Below are 14,924 nucleotides of genomic sequence, written 5' to 3'. Positions count from 1 at the left end.
TCTGTCGTTCTGCCCCTGAACAGGCAGTTAACCCACTGTTCCCAGGCCGTCATTGAAAATGAGAATGTGTTCTTAACCGACTTGCCTGGTTAAATAAAGGTAAAAAAAAAAACTCCCGGACGCACCTCAAAACCATAGGGAGGGTCCGGGTGGGTGTCTGTCCATGGTGGCCTTTCCGGCTCGGGACGTGGACCCCACTCCATTAAAGTCATAGTTCCTCCCCTTCGCGTCCTGGGATAATCCACCCTCGCCGCCGACCATGGCCTAATAGTCCTCACCCAGAACCCCACTGAACTGAGGAGCAGCTCGTGACTGAGGGGCAGCTCGGGACTGAGGGACAGCTCGGGACTGAGGGGCAGCTCGGGACTGAGGGGCAGCCCGAAACTGAGGGGAAGCCCAGTACTGAGAGAAAGCCCAGTACCGAGAGAAAGCCCAGTACTGAGAGGAAGCCCAGTACTGAGATGAAGCTCAGGCAGGTAGTAGGCTCCGGTAGATCCTGGCTGGCTGGCGGATCTGGAAGATTCTGGTTGACTAGCAGATCTGGAAGAGACTGGTTGACTGGCAGATCTGGAAGAGACTGGTTGACTGGCAGATCTGGAAGAGACTGGTTGACTGGCAGATTTGGAAGAGACTGGTTGACTGGCAGATCTGGAAGAATCTAGTTGACTGGCAGATCTAGAAGATCATGGCTGACTGGCGGATCTAGCTGCTCTATGCAGACTGACAGCTCCTTGCAGACTGACAGCTCTGGCTGCTCCATGCAGGCTGACAGCTCCTTGCAGACTGACAGCTCCTTGCAGACTGGCAGCTCTTTGCAGACTGGCAGCTCTTTGCAGACTGACAGCTCTGGCTGCTTCATGCAGACTGACAGCTCTGGCTGCTTCGAACAGACTGACAGCTTTGACTGCTCCATGCAGGCTGACAGCTCTGACTGCTTCATACAGACTGACAGCTCTGGCTGCTTTATGCAGACTGACAGCTCTGACTGCTCCATGCAGGCTGACAGCACCCTGCAGACTGGCAGCTCCTTGCAGACTGACAGCTCCTTGCAGACTGACAGCTCCTTGCAGACTGGCAGCTCTTTGCAGACTGACAGCTCTGGCTGCGTCATGCAGACTGACATCTCTGACTGCTCCATGCAGGCTGACAGCACCCTGCAGACTGGCAGCTCCTTGCAGACTGACAGCTCCTTGCAGACTGACAGCTCTTTGCAGACTGACAGCTCTGGATGCTTCATGCAGACTGACAGCTCTGGCTGCTTCATGCAGACTGACAGCTCAGGCTGCTCCATGCAGACTGACAGCTTAGGCTGCTCCGAACAGGCAGGAGGCTCCGGCAGCGCTGTAGAGGAGGAAGGCTCTGATAGCGCTGAACAGGCGGGAGACTCCGACAGCGCAGGAGAGGAGAAAGGCTCTGATAGCGCTGAACAGGCAGGAGACTCCGGTAGCGCAGGAGAGGAGAAAGGCTCTGGCTGTGCTGAACAGGCGAGGTGCACAGAAGGCCTGGTGCGTGGTGCTGGAACTGGTGCGACAGGATCGAGGACACGCACAGGAAGCCTGGTGCAGGGAGCTGCTACCGGAGGACTGGTGTGTGGAGGTGGCTCTGGATAGACCGGACCGTGCAGGCGCACTGGAGCTCTTGAGCACCGAGCCTGCCCAACCTTACCTGGCTCGATGCCCACTCTAGCCCGGCCAATACAAAGGACTGGTATGAACCGCACCGGGCTATGCACCCGCACTGGAAACACTTTGCGCTCCATAGCATAACACGGTGTCTGCCCGGTCTCTCTAGCCCACCGGTAAGCACAGGGAGTTTGCGCAGGTCTCCTACCTGGCATAGCCATACTCCCTTTAAGCCCCCCCCCAATAATTTTTTACTCCGCTTTAGCTGCCGCTAGTTCTTCCTTGGGACGGCGATATTCTCCAGGCCAAGCCCAGGGTCCTCTTCCGTCTAATATCTCCTCCCAAGACCAGAAGTCCTTATATCGCTGCTCCTCACGATTAACAAGGAGAGTAGGCTCAGGTCTGACTCCTGACTCTGCTACTCTCTCCCTGAGCCCTCCCCCAATAAATATTTGGGAGTGACTTTCGGGTTTCGCTCTGCGCCGCCGTGTCTTTCTTTTCGACTCCATTCGCCTATAGCCCTCTTCGCACTGCTCCAGCGAATCCCAGGCGGGCTCCGGCAATCTCTCTGGGTCGGCCGCCCACCTGTCTATTTCTTCCCACGTCGTATACTCCAAGCCTCTGCTGTCCATAACGTCCTCCCTTCGCTGCTGCCTATTAACACGCTGCTCGGTCCGAGTGTGCTCAGGGTGATTCTGTAACGTCGTTCTTCGTTTGTAGAAAGAGAGTCGGACCGAAATGCAGCGTGGTGGTTACTCATGACTTTAATGAAAAAGTGACACATGAAATAACTATACAAATACAAAAACAACAAACGGAACGTGAAACCTAATTACAGCCTATCTGGTGAAACTACACAGAGACAGGAACAATCACCCACAAAATACACAGTGAAACCCTGACTACCTAAATACGGTTCCTAATCAGAGACAACGAGAATCACCTGACTCTGATTGAGAACCGCCTCAGGCAGCCAAGCCTATACAACAGCCCTACTCAGCCGCAATCCCAAATACTACAAACCCCAATACGAAAATAATATATATAAACCCATGTCACACCCTGGCCTGACCAAATATATAACGAAAACACAAAATACAATGACCAAGGCGTGACACTGCTAACCATGTGTATGTGACCAATAACATCTGCTAACCATGTGTATGTGACCAATAACATCTGCTAACCGTGTGTATGTGACCAATAACATCTGCTAACCATGTGTATGTGACCAATAACATCTGCTAACCATGTGTATGTGACCAATAACATCTGCTAACCATGTGTATGTGACCAATAACATGTGATTTGATTTGATTTAGTAGCAGCAGCAGTAGTAGTAGCAGTAACAGTAGTATTATCAGAGTAGCAGTAACAATAGTATTATCAGAGTAGCAGTAACAGTAGTATTATCAGAGTAGCAGTAACAGTAGTATTATCAGAGCAGCAGTAACAGTAGTAGTACCAGAGCAGCAGTAACAGTAGTAGTACCAGAGCAGCAGTAACAGTAGTATTATCAGAGCAGCAGTAACAGTAGTAGTACCAGAGCAGCAGTAACAGTAATAGTACCAGAGCAGCAGTAACAGTAGTATTATCAGAGCAGCAGTAACAGTAATAGTACCAGAGCAGCAGTAACAGTAATAGTACCCGAGCAGCAGTAACAGTAGTAGTACCCGTAGTAGCAGCAGTAACAGTAGTAGTACCAGTAGTAGTAGCAGTAACAGTAGTAGTACCCGTAGTAGCAGTAGTAATAGTAGTAGTAGCAGCAGTAACAGTAGTAGCAGCAGTAACAGTAGTATTATCAGAGCAGCAGGAACAGTAGTATTACAAGTAGTAGCAGTACCAGTAGAAGTAGTAGCAGCAGTAACAGTATTAGTACCAGTACCAGTAGTAGCAGCAGTAACAGTAACAGTAGTAGTACCAGTAGCAATAGTAATACTAGTAGTAGTTTTACCAGTAGCAGAGTAGCAGCAGCAGTACCGGTAGTAGCAGCAGTAGCGGCAGCAGTAGTAGCAGTACCAGCAGCAGTAGCAGTACCAGTAGTAGCAGCAGCAGCAGTATTAGCAGCAGCAGCAATAGTAGCAGCAGCAGTAACAACAACAGTAACAGTAGCAGTAGTAGAAGTGCGAGTAGTAGCATTACCAGTATATGTAGTAGCAGCAACAACTGTAGTAGTACCAGCCACAATAGTAGCAGCAGTAACAGTAGTAGTACTAGTACCAGTAGTAGTAGCAGTAACAGTAGTAGTACCAGTAGTAGCAGTACCAGTACTAGTAGTAGCAGCAGTAACAGTAATAGTATCAGTAGCTGCAGCAATAGCAGTACTAGTAGTAGTACCAGTAGCAGAGTAGCAGCAGTAGCAGCAGCAGTACCGGTAGCAGCAGTAGTAGCAGCAGTAGCGGCAGCAGTAGTAGCAGTACCAGCAGTAGTAGCAGTACCAGCAGTAGTAGCAGTATCAGTAGTAGCAGCAGCAGCATTATTAGCAGCGGCAGCAATAGCAGCAGCAGCAGCAGTAACAACAGCAGTAACAGTAGCAGTAGTAGAAGTACTAGTAGTAGCATTACCAGTACAAATAGTAGCAGCAACAACTGTAGAGGTACCAGCCACAGTAGTAGCAGCGGTAACAGTAGTAGTACCAGTAGTAGCAGTACCAGTACTAGTAGTAGCAGCAGTAACAGTGACAGTAGTAATACCAGTAGCAGCAGCAATAGCAGTAGAAGTAGTAGTACCAGCAGCAGCAGTACCGGTAGCAGCAGTAGTAGCAATATTAGCAGCAGCAGCAATAATAGTAGCAGCAGCAGTAGAAGTAGTAAAAGCAGCAGTAGTAGCAGTAGTAATAGTAGTAGTAGCAGCAGTAGTAGTAGTAGTAGTAGTAGTAACAGTAACAGTAGTAGTAGTAGTAGTATCAGTAACAGTAGCAGTAGTAACAGTAGTAAGAGCGTCTGCTAAATGACTTAAATGTAAATGTAAATGTAGTAGTAGTAGTAGCAGCAGTAACAGTAGTAGTAGTTAAAGTAGTAGTAGTAGTAGTAGTAGTAGTACCAGTACCAGTAGTAGCAGCAGTAACAGTAACAGTAGTAGTAGTAGCAGCAGTAACAGTAGGTGTAGTCGTAGTAGTATCAGTAGTAGTAACAGTAACAGTAGCAGTAGTAGCAGCAGTAACAGTAGTAGTAGTAGTAGCAGCAATAACAGTAGTAGTAGTAGTAGTAGCAGTAGTAGTAGTAACAGTAACAGTAGTAGTAGTAGTAGTATCAGTAACAGTAGCAGTAGTAACAGTAGTAAGAGCGTCTGCTAAATGACTTAAATGTAAATGTAAATGTAGTAGTAGTAGTAGCAGCAGTAACAGTAGTAGTAGTTAAAGTAGTAGTAGTAGTAGTAGTAGTAGTACCAGTACCAGTAGTAGCAGTAGTAACAGTAACAGTAGCAGTAGTAGCAGCAGTAACAGTAGTTGTAGTCGTAGTAGTAACAGTAGTAGTAACAGTAACAGTAGCAGTAGTATTAGTAATTGTTGTAGTAGTAACAGTAACAGTAGTATTAGTAGCAGCAGTAACAGTAGTAGTAGTAGTAGCAGCAGTAACAGTAGTAGTAGTAGTAGCAGCAGTAACAGTAGTAGTAGCAGTAGTAACAGTTGTAGTAGTAACAGTAACAGTAGTAGTAGTATTAGTAATTGTTGTAGTAGTAACAGTAACAGTAGTAGTAGTAGCAGTAGTAACAGTTGTAGTAGTAACAGTAACAATAGCAGTAGTAGCGGCAGTAACAGTAGTAGTAGTAGCAGCAGTAACCGTGGTAGTAGTAGTAGTAGTAGTAGTAGTCGTAGTAGTAGTAGCAGCAGCAGTAAAAGTAGTAGTAGTAGTAGTAGCAGCAGTAACAGTAGTAGTAGTAGTAGTAGTAGTAACATCAGTAGTAGTAGTAGTATTAACAGTAGTAGTAGTAGTAGCAGCAGTAGTAGTAGTAGCAGCAGTAACAGTAGTAGTAGTTACAGTAGTAGTGGTAGTAGTAGTAGCAACAGTATCAGCACTAGTAGCAGCAGTAGCAGTAACAGTAGTAGTATTAGTAGCAGTAGTAACAGTAGTAGTAACAGTAACAGTAGTAGTAGTAGCAGCAGTAACAGTAGGTGTAGTCGTAGTAGTATCAGTAACAGTAGCAGTAGTAGTAGTAGTAGTAGTAGTAGTAGTAGTAGTAGTAGTAGTAGCAGCAGTAACAGTAGGTGTAGTCGTAGTAGTATCAGTAACAGTAGCAGTAGTAGTAGTAGCAGCAGTAACAGTAGTAGTAGTAGCAGTAGTAACAGTAACAGTAGCAGTAGTAGCAGCAGTAACAGTAGTAGTAGTAGTAGCAGCAGTAACAGTATTGGTAGTAGTAGTAGTAGCAGTAACAGTAGTAGTAGCAGTAGTAACAGTTGTAGTAGTAACAGTAGTAGTAGTAGCAGTAGTAACATTTGTAGTAGTAACAGTAGCAGTAGTAGCAGCAGTAACAGTAGTAGTAGTAGTAGCAGCAGTAACAGTAGTGGTAGTAGTAGTAGTAGTAGCAGCAGTAAAAGTAGTAGTAGTTGTAGTAGTAGTAGTAGCAGCAGTAACAGTGGTAGTAGTACAGTCGTAGCAGTTGTAGTAGTAGCAGTAGTAGCAGCAGTAACAGTAGTAGTAGTAGCAGTCGTACCAGTTGTAGTAGTATCAGTAGTAGCAGCAGTAACAGTAGTAGTAGTAGCAGCAGTAAAGGTAGTAGTAGTAGCAGCAGTAAAAGTCCTAGTAGTAGTAGCAGCAGTAACTGTAGTAGTAGTAGTAGTAGCAGCAGTAACTAATAGTAGCAGTAGTAACAGTTGTAGTAGTAGTAGCAGTAGTAACAGTAACAGTAGCAGTAGTAGCAGCAGTTACAGTAGTAGTAGTAGTAGCAGAATTAACAGTAGTAGTAGTAGTAGTAGCAGCAGTAAAAGTAGTAGTAATAGTAATAGTAGTAGCAGTAGTAGTAGCAGCAGTAACAGTAGTAGCAGTAGTAACAATTGTAAATTAACAGTAGTAGTAACAGTAACCGCAGTAGTAGTAGCAACATTATCAGCAGTAGGAGCAGCAGTAGTAGCAGCTGTAGTAGTAATAGTAGTAGCAGTAGTAGTAGCAGCAGTAACAGTAGTAGCAGTAGTAACAATTGTAGTAGTAACAGTAGTAGTAGTAGTAACAGTAACCGCAGTAGTAGTAGCAACATTATCAGCAGTAGGAGCAGCAGTAGTAGCAGCTGTAGTAGTAGCCGTAGCTGCAGTAACAATAGTAGTAGTTGCAGCAGTAAAAGTAGTAGTAGTAGTAATAGTAGTAGCAGTAGTAGTAGCAGCAGTAACAGTAGTAGCAGTAGTAACAATTGTAGTAGTAACAGTAGTAGTAGTAGTAACAGTAACCGCAGTAGTAGTAGCAACATTATCAGCAGTAGGAGCAGCAGTAGTAGCAGCTGTAGTAGTAGCCGTAGCTGCAGTAGTAGCAGTAGTAGTAGTAGTAGTAGCTGCAGCAGCAGTAGTAGCAGTAGTAGTAGTAGTAGCAGTAGTAGCAGCAGTAGTAGCAGCAGTAGTAGCTGCAATAGTAGTAGCAGCAGTAGTAGCAGTAGTAGTAGTAGTAGTAGCTGCAGCAGCAGTAGCAGCAGCAGTAGCTGCAGCAGCAGTAGTAGCAGTAGTAGTAGTAGTAGCAGTAGTAGCAGCAGTAGTAGCAGCAGTAGTAGCTGCAATAGTAGTAGCAGCAGTAATAGCAGCAGTAGTAGTAGTAGCAGCAGTAGCTGCAGCAGTAGTAGTAGTAGCAGCAGCAGCAGCAGTAGTAGTAGTAGTAGTACCAATAGTAGTAATAACATCATTAGTTGTAGCAACAGTAATAGTAGTAGTAGTAGCAGCAGTAACAGTAGTAGTCGTAGTAGCAGTAGGAGAAGCAACAGTAACAGTAGTAGTAGTAGAAGCAGCAGTAACAGTAGTGGTAGTAGTAATAGCAACAGTAGCAGCAGTAGTAGTAGTAACAGTAACAGTTGTAGTAGTATCAGTAGCAGCAACAGTAGTAGCATCAGTAGTAGCTGCATCAGCAGTAGTAACAGTAGCAGTATTAGTAGTGGTAGCAGGAGTAGCAGCATTAACAGTAGTAGTAGTAGAAGCAGCAGTAACAGTAGTGGTAGTAGTAATAGCAACAGTAGCAGCAGTAGTAGTAGCAGTAACAGTAGTTCTGGTAGTAGCAGCAGTAGTAGTAGTAACAGTAACAGTTGTAGTAGTATCAGTAGCAGCAACAGTAGTAGCATCAGTAGTAGCTGCATCAGCAGTAGTAACAGTAGCAGTATTAGTAGTGGTAGCAGGAGTAGCAGCAGTAACAGTAGTAGTAGTAGTAGCAGCAGTAACAGTAGCAGCAGTCTCAGTAGTAGTAGTAGCAACAGTAGTAGCAACAGCAGTAGTAGCCACATGAGGTTGGTGGCACCTTCATTTGAGAGGACAGGCTTGTGGTAATCACTGGAGCTGAATGAGTGAAATTCTATTAAATACATCAAACATGTGTTTGATGCCATTCCATTTGCTCTGTTCCAGCAATTATTATGAGCCGTCCTCTCCTTAGCTGCAGTACCAGTAGCAGCAGCAGTACCAGTACCAGCAGCAGTATCAGTACCAGCAGCAGTATCAGTACCAGCAGCAGTATCAGTACCAGCAGCAGCAGGCTAGTGGCCAGGCTGTGTGCTGTGCTAGCCAGCGCCTGGCACCGGACTCTCTCACTAACCTTGGAGCCAAAGGGAAATATCTATCTGCCAGGAACCCCTAGCTAAGCATACCCTCCTTTTCACCCCTCCTGTGGGACAGTAATGGGAACTCATCTAATTCAACTCTGTCAAAGCAAAGGAACCAAATGGCATCCACTGGCCAACCCCAGAGCCAAAGTGCCTATGATGTATTGGGGATTGGCTTGGTATACTTTGTGCAGCCCCCAGGTGGGTTTAGTGATTGTATCTCTGGAGAGACCTCCAAGAGATTACTAAGAGTTAACTTGTAACCTTGAACAAACCTTCACAAGCACATCGCCTGGCTGACAGCCTGTTGATCCTGACACTACATCATGTAACTAAACCAGACGGTCAATCAGGGGAGGGAGGGAGGGAAGGGAAGAAAGGGAGGGGAAGGGAGGGAGGGAGAGAGAGAGAGAAGAATGGGGAAAGGAGAGAAGACAGGGAAACAGCTAGTGAAGAGTTGACTCCCACATCCTGTTCCCAGCGGAGGGAGGGAGGGAGGGAGGGAGGGAGGGAGGGAGGGAGGGAGGCCAGTGAGATTGTGTCCAAGGCTGCTTGATCTTAGATTAGACGTCTGTGCTCTCACAGTCGGTTCCTTGGCATCTCAGAATAGAATATTGTACAGTGCACAGCACAGCACAGCAGCCTGACAGACTGCAACAGTTCTGCAACAGTTCTCACACACAAACGCGCACACACACACGCTGGGCACACGCACAAGCACGCACACAGGACACTTTTGGGAACATTACTGAGAACATTACTGGACATTACTGTTTATATTGATGTGTGTATATGATTGTGTTGTATTGATTTTGTGTAGAATTCAATTGTAATATATTTTATTACAGTATAGCTGTGCTATAGTATAGCGGTGTTCTGGCCGCCAGACTGGAGGTTCAGGTTCAGTGACTCTAGCAGTAGGGTAGAGGGTCACAGCCCTATGGGAGAAGGAAGGAGGGGAGATGGTCACAGCCCTATGGGAGAAGGCAGGAGGGTAGAGGGTCACAGCCCTATGGGAAAAGGCAGGAGGGAAGATGGTCACAGCCCTACGGGAGAAGGCAGGAGGGTAGAGGGTCACAGCCCTATGGGAGAAGACAGGAGGGAAGAGGGTCACAGCCCTATGGGAGAAGGCAGGAGCGAAGAGGGTCACAGCCCTATGGGAGAAGGCAGGAGGGAAGAGGGTCACAGCCCTATGGGAGAAGGCAGGAGGGGAGAGGGTCACAGCCCTATGGGAGAAGGCAGGAGGGTAGAGGGTCACAGCCCTATGGGAGAAGGCAGGAGGGTAGAGGGTCACAGCCCTATGGGAGAAGACAGGAGGGAAGAGGGTCACAGCCCAATGGGAGAAGACAGGAGGGGAGAGGGTCACAGCCCTATGGGAGAAGACAGGAGGGAAGATAGTCACAGCCCTATGGGAGAAGGCAGGGGGAAGAGGGTCACAGCCCAATGGGAGAAGACAGGAGGGGAGAGGGTCACAGCCCTATGGGAGAAGGCAGGAGGGGAGAGGGTCACATCACTATGGGAGAAGACAGGAGGGGAGAGGGTCACAGCCCTATGGGAGGAAGGGAGAGGGTCACAGCCCTATGGGAGAAGGGTAGAGGGTCACAGCCCTATGGGAGAAGAAAGGAGGTGAGAGGGTCACAGCCCTATGGGAGAAGGCAGGAGGGGAGAGGGTCACAGCCCTATGGGAGAAGACAGGAGGGGAGAGGGTCACATCACTATGGGAGAAGGCAGGAGGGAAGAGGGTCACAGCCCTATGGGAGAAGACAGGAGGGAAGAGTGTCACAGCCCAATGGGAGAAGACAGGAGGGGAGAGGGTCACAGCCCAATGGGAGAAGACAGGAGGGGAGAGGGTCACAGCCCTATGGGAGAAGACAGGAGGGAAGATGGTCACAGCCCTATGGGAGAAGGCAGGGGGGAAGAGGGTCACAGCCCAATGGGAGAAGACAGGAGGGGAGAGGGTCACAGCCCTATGGGAGAAGGCAGGAGGGGAGAGGGTCAACACCCACTAAGAAAGATAATAGGCCCACTGGTACCTAACCCAAACCCATGTTATATATATGAATTGAAGTGGATATTATACTTGTAACTCAACTAAATGACACAACAAATAAAGAATAAAGAATCAGTGAGGATGAGGGAGGTTGGAGCAGAAGGACTGAGCTGTAGTGGAATGATGTCACATGTAACAATCCTGGTTCCAATCCTGATTGCTGATTTGCTAAAAGCCATGGTGTATCAGACCGTATACCATGGGGTATTTTTTTATTTCACCTTTATTTATCCAGGTAAGCTAGTTGAGAACAAGTTCTCATTTGCAACTGCGACCTGGCCAAGATAAAGCATAGCAATTCGATACATACAACAACACAGAGTTACACATGGAATTAACAAAACATACAGTCAATAATACAGTAGAACAAAAGAAAACAAAAAGTCTATATACAGTGAGTGCAAATGATGTAAGTTAAGGAAATAAATAGGCCACGGTGGCGTAGTAATTACAATATATAAATTTAACACTGGAATGGTAGATCGGCAGAAGATGAATGTGCAGGTTGAGATACTGGGGTGCAAAGGAGCAAAATAAATAAATACCAGTATGGGGATGAGGTAGGTAGATAGATGGGCTGTTTACAGATGGGCTATGTACAAGTGCAGTGATCTGTAAGCTGCTCTGACAGCTGGTGCTTAAAGCTAGTGAGGGAGATGTGAGTCTCCAGTTTCAGAGATTTTTGCAATTCGTTCCAGTCATTGGCAGCAGAGAACTGGAAGGAAAGACGCCCAAACGAGGAATTGGCTTTGGGGGTGACCAGTGAGATATACCTGCTGGAGCGTGTGCTACGAGTGGGTGCTGCTATGGTGACCAGTGAGCTGAGATAAGGCGGGGCATTACCTAGCAGAGACTTGTAGATGACCTGAAGCCAGTGGGTTTGGCGACGAGTATGAAGCGAGGGCCAACCAACGAGAGCGTACAGGTCGCAATGGTGGGTAGTGTATGGGGCTTTGGTGACAAAACAGATGGCACTGTGATAGACTACATCCAGTTTGTTCAGTAGAGTGTTGGAGGCTATTTTATAGATGACATCACCGAAGTCGAGGATCGATAGGATGGTCAGTTTTACGAGGGTATGAGTGAAGGATGACAAAACATTTATTTTTACTGCACTCATTACATTTGTAACCAGTTTATAATAGCAATAAGGCATCTCAGGGATTTGCCATGTATTGCCAATATACCACAGCTAAGGGCTGTATCCAGGCACTCCGCGTTGCGTTGTGTGTTTGAACAGCCATTAGCCGTGGTATATTGGCCATACCCCCCTCCTCCTCCTCCTCCTGTTTGCGTTAACATTTGCCGAGCATTGTCGCTATTACCGTACTCTGGTGTGTTTTTTTCCCCAGGACATTGGGTTGGAGGGCATCGTTCCTCCCCTGGCATCACGTAATGACATGAGGGCTTTTTACTAATCACATCATCGTATGTGTTCCTCTGATCTCCTCTTATCTTGTCTTCTCCGATCTTCTGTCTGGGATGGTGCTGTATGTCAGTGCAATAGCAGCTGAGCCGAGGCAGATGACATTGAGTCAGTGTGTGATTGTGATGGTAATAGCTGTGCTCTCTCTCTCTCTCTCTCTCTCTCTCTCTCTCTCTCTCTCTCTCTCTCTCTCTCTCTCTCTCTCTCTCTACCTTCCTCCTTCCTTCCATCTCTCTCTCTCTCTCTCTCTCTCTCTCTCTCTCTCTCTCCCTCCCTCCCTCCCCTCTCTCTCTCTCTCTCTCTCTCTCTCTCTCTCTCTCTCTCTCTCTCTCTCTCTCTCTCTCTCTCTCTCTCTCTCTCTCTCTCTCTCTCTCTCTCTCTCTCTCTCTCTCTCTCTCTCTCTCTCTCTGTGCTCCATCTAGGTGATGCTTCTCTCTCTCTCTCTCTCTCTCTCTCTCTCTCTCTCTCTCTCTCTGTGCTCCATCTAGGTGATGCCTCTCTCTCTCTCTCTCTCTCTCTCTCTCTCTCTCTCTCTCTCTCTCTCTCTCTCTCTCTCTCTCTCTCTCTCTGTGCTCCATCTAGGTGATGCCTCCCTCTCTCTCTCTCTCTCTCTCTCTCTCTCTCTCTCTCTCTCTCTCTCTCTCTCTCTCTCTCTCTCTCTCTCTCTCTCTCTCTCTGTGCTCCATCTAGGTGATGCCTCTCTCTCTCTCTCTCTCTCTCTCTCTCTCTCTCTCTGTGCTCCATCTAGGTGATGCCTCTCTCTCTCTCTCTCTCTCTCTCTCTCTCTCTCTCTCTCTCTCTCTCTCTCTCTCTCTCTCTCTCTCTGTGCTCCATCTAGGTGATGCTTCTCTCTCTCTCTCTCTCTCTCTCTCTCTCTCTCTCTCTCTCTCTCTCTCTCTCTCTCTCTCTCTCTCTCTCTCTCTCTCTCTCTCTCTGTGCTCCATCTAGGTGATGCCTCCCTCTCTCTCTCTCTCTCTCTCTCTCTCTCTCTCTCTCTCTCTCTCTCTCTCTCTCTCTCTCTCTCTCTGTGCTCCATCTAGGTGATGCCTCCCTCCCTCTCTCTCTCTCGCTCTCTCTCTCTCTCTCTCTCTCTCTCTCTCTCTCTCTCTCTCTCTCTCTGTGCTCCATCTAGGTGATGCCTCCCTCCCTCTCTCTCTCTCTCTCTCTGTGCTCCATCTAGGTGATGCCTCTCTCTCTCTCTCTCTCTCTCTCTCTCTCTCTCTCTCTCTCTCTGTGCTCCATCTAGGTGATGCCTCCCTCTCTCTCTCTCTCTCTCTCTCTCTCTCTCTCTCTCTCTCTCTCTCTCTCTCTCTCTCTCTCTCTCTCTCTCTCTCTCTCTCTCTCTCTCTGTGCTCCATCTAGGTGATGCCTCCCTCTCTCTCTTTCCATTACCCTGTAATAACAGACTCATTGCATATGTCAGTCTGCAATTGCACTGTATGTCAGTGCAATAGCAGCTGAGCTGAGATGTGATGGTAATAGCTGTGCTCTCTCTCTCTCTCTCTCTCTCTCTCTCTCTCTCTCTCTCTCTCTCTCTCTCTCTCTCTCTCTACATTCCTCCTTTCTTCCATCTCTCTCTCTCTCCCTCTCTCTCTCTCTCTCTCTCTCTCTCTCCCTCTCGCTCCTTCCTCCTTCCTTCCCCCTCTCTCTCTCTCTCCCTCCCTCCCCTTCTCTCTCTCTCTCTCTCTCTCTGTGCTCCATCTAGGTGATGTCTCTTTCTCTCTCTCTCTCTCTCTCTCTCTCTCTCTGTGCTCCATCTAGGTGATGCCTCCCTCTCTCTCTCTCTCTCTCTCTCTCTCTCTCTCTCTCTCTCTCTCTCTCTCTCTCTCTCTCTCTCTCTCTCTCTGTGCTCCATCTAGGTGATGCCTCTCTCTCTCTCTCTCTCTCTCTCTCTCTCTCTCTCTCTCTCTCTCTCTCTCTCTCTCTCTCTCTCTCTCTCTCTCTCTGTGCCCCATCTAGGTGATGCCTCCCTCTCTCTCTTTCCATTACCCTGTAATAACAGACTCATTGCATATGTCAGTCTGACATCATTACACCCTCTGTTTATTTACCGCCTCATACAGGGCTGAGAGAGGTTTATAACTCACACCCAGACTGACCCAGCCCTGCCCTGCCTAGATCAGCTCACTACAGCTCCGCTTCCCTCGCCTCTCCTTGTCTCTAATAACTATTTATGTCCTGTGTCAAACCTGATGTAAAACCTTCCCGCTGATGAAAATATGAAACTGGCTTGACTCAAACAAGAGAGAAAGAGAGAGGGAAGGGGAGGGAGGGAGAGAGAGAGAAAGAGGGAGAGAGAGAGAGAGAGAGGGAAGGAAGGAAGGAAGGAAGGAAGGATGGAAGGAAGGAGAGTGAGAGAGAGAGAGAGAGAGAGAGAGAGAGAGAGAGAGAGAGAGAGAGAAGGAATGTAAACATGCTCTCTCTACGAGGTATGGACTTAGAGATGTGGAGCCATTCGTCAGGATACAGCATCAGATGGTGTGATTGGGCTATGAGAAGGCTATGCAAATAGGGCTTATTTCAGTGACTGGCTGGCTGTCTAAGACCTTCCTCTCTCTGTTTGCTATTCATGAACTGTGGAATTATGGATGTGACAAATTATCCAGCCTCAGTCGCCTCCAGTTTTGAAACCCAACAAACTGTTTCTCACAATCACTCAGTCTGTTGCACACTGACGTGAACACACACACACAGTCTTGTACAGATAACCTTGTGGGGACACACAATTCAGTCCCATTCAAAATCCTATTTTCCCTAACCCCTAATCTGGCAGGTAGCCTAGTGAGGCGGCAGGTAGCCGTACTGACTCGGGAGAGGCGAAGGTCGAGAGCCAAGGGCCTCCGAAACACAACCAGGCCAAGCCTCACTGCTTATTCTTTACACAATACCCGACTAACCCGGAAGCCAGCCGCACCAATGTGTCAGAGGAAACACCGTACACCTGGCGACCGTGTCAGCGTCCTGCCCACCACAGGAGTCACTAGTGCGCGATAGGACAAGAACATCCCTGACGGCCAAATCCTACCCTAACCCGCCCAGCCGGGTCTCCCGGTCGTGGCCGTCTGCGACAGAGCCTGGCCTCAAACCCAGGATCTCTAGT

General features: G+C 47.7%; 1 protein-coding gene across 1 annotated transcript; it reads left to right on the top strand.

Moving 5' to 3' along the window:
- Positions 1-5,191: 5,191 nt before the first annotated feature.
- LOC127912625 (uncharacterized protein DDB_G0271670-like) lies at positions 5,192-11,816 on the top strand (the record flags this gene model as incomplete). The annotated part of the gene is made up of 2 exons (XM_052482646.1): positions 5,192-6,640; positions 11,751-11,816. Coding segments are annotated over 2 exons (1,515 nt in total), but the record flags the coding sequence as incomplete, so codon positions are not given.
- Between the last annotated feature and the right edge of the window lie 3,108 nt (positions 11,817-14,924).

Source organism: Oncorhynchus keta, chromosome 27 (genome assembly GCF_023373465.1).
Source record: "Oncorhynchus keta strain PuntledgeMale-10-30-2019 chromosome 27, Oket_V2, whole genome shotgun sequence".
NCBI lineage: Eukaryota > Metazoa > Chordata > Actinopteri > Salmoniformes > Salmonidae > Oncorhynchus > Oncorhynchus keta.
The sequence above is the reverse complement of the archived record's forward strand: the minus strand, read 5'-3'. Positions and strand labels throughout refer to the sequence as shown.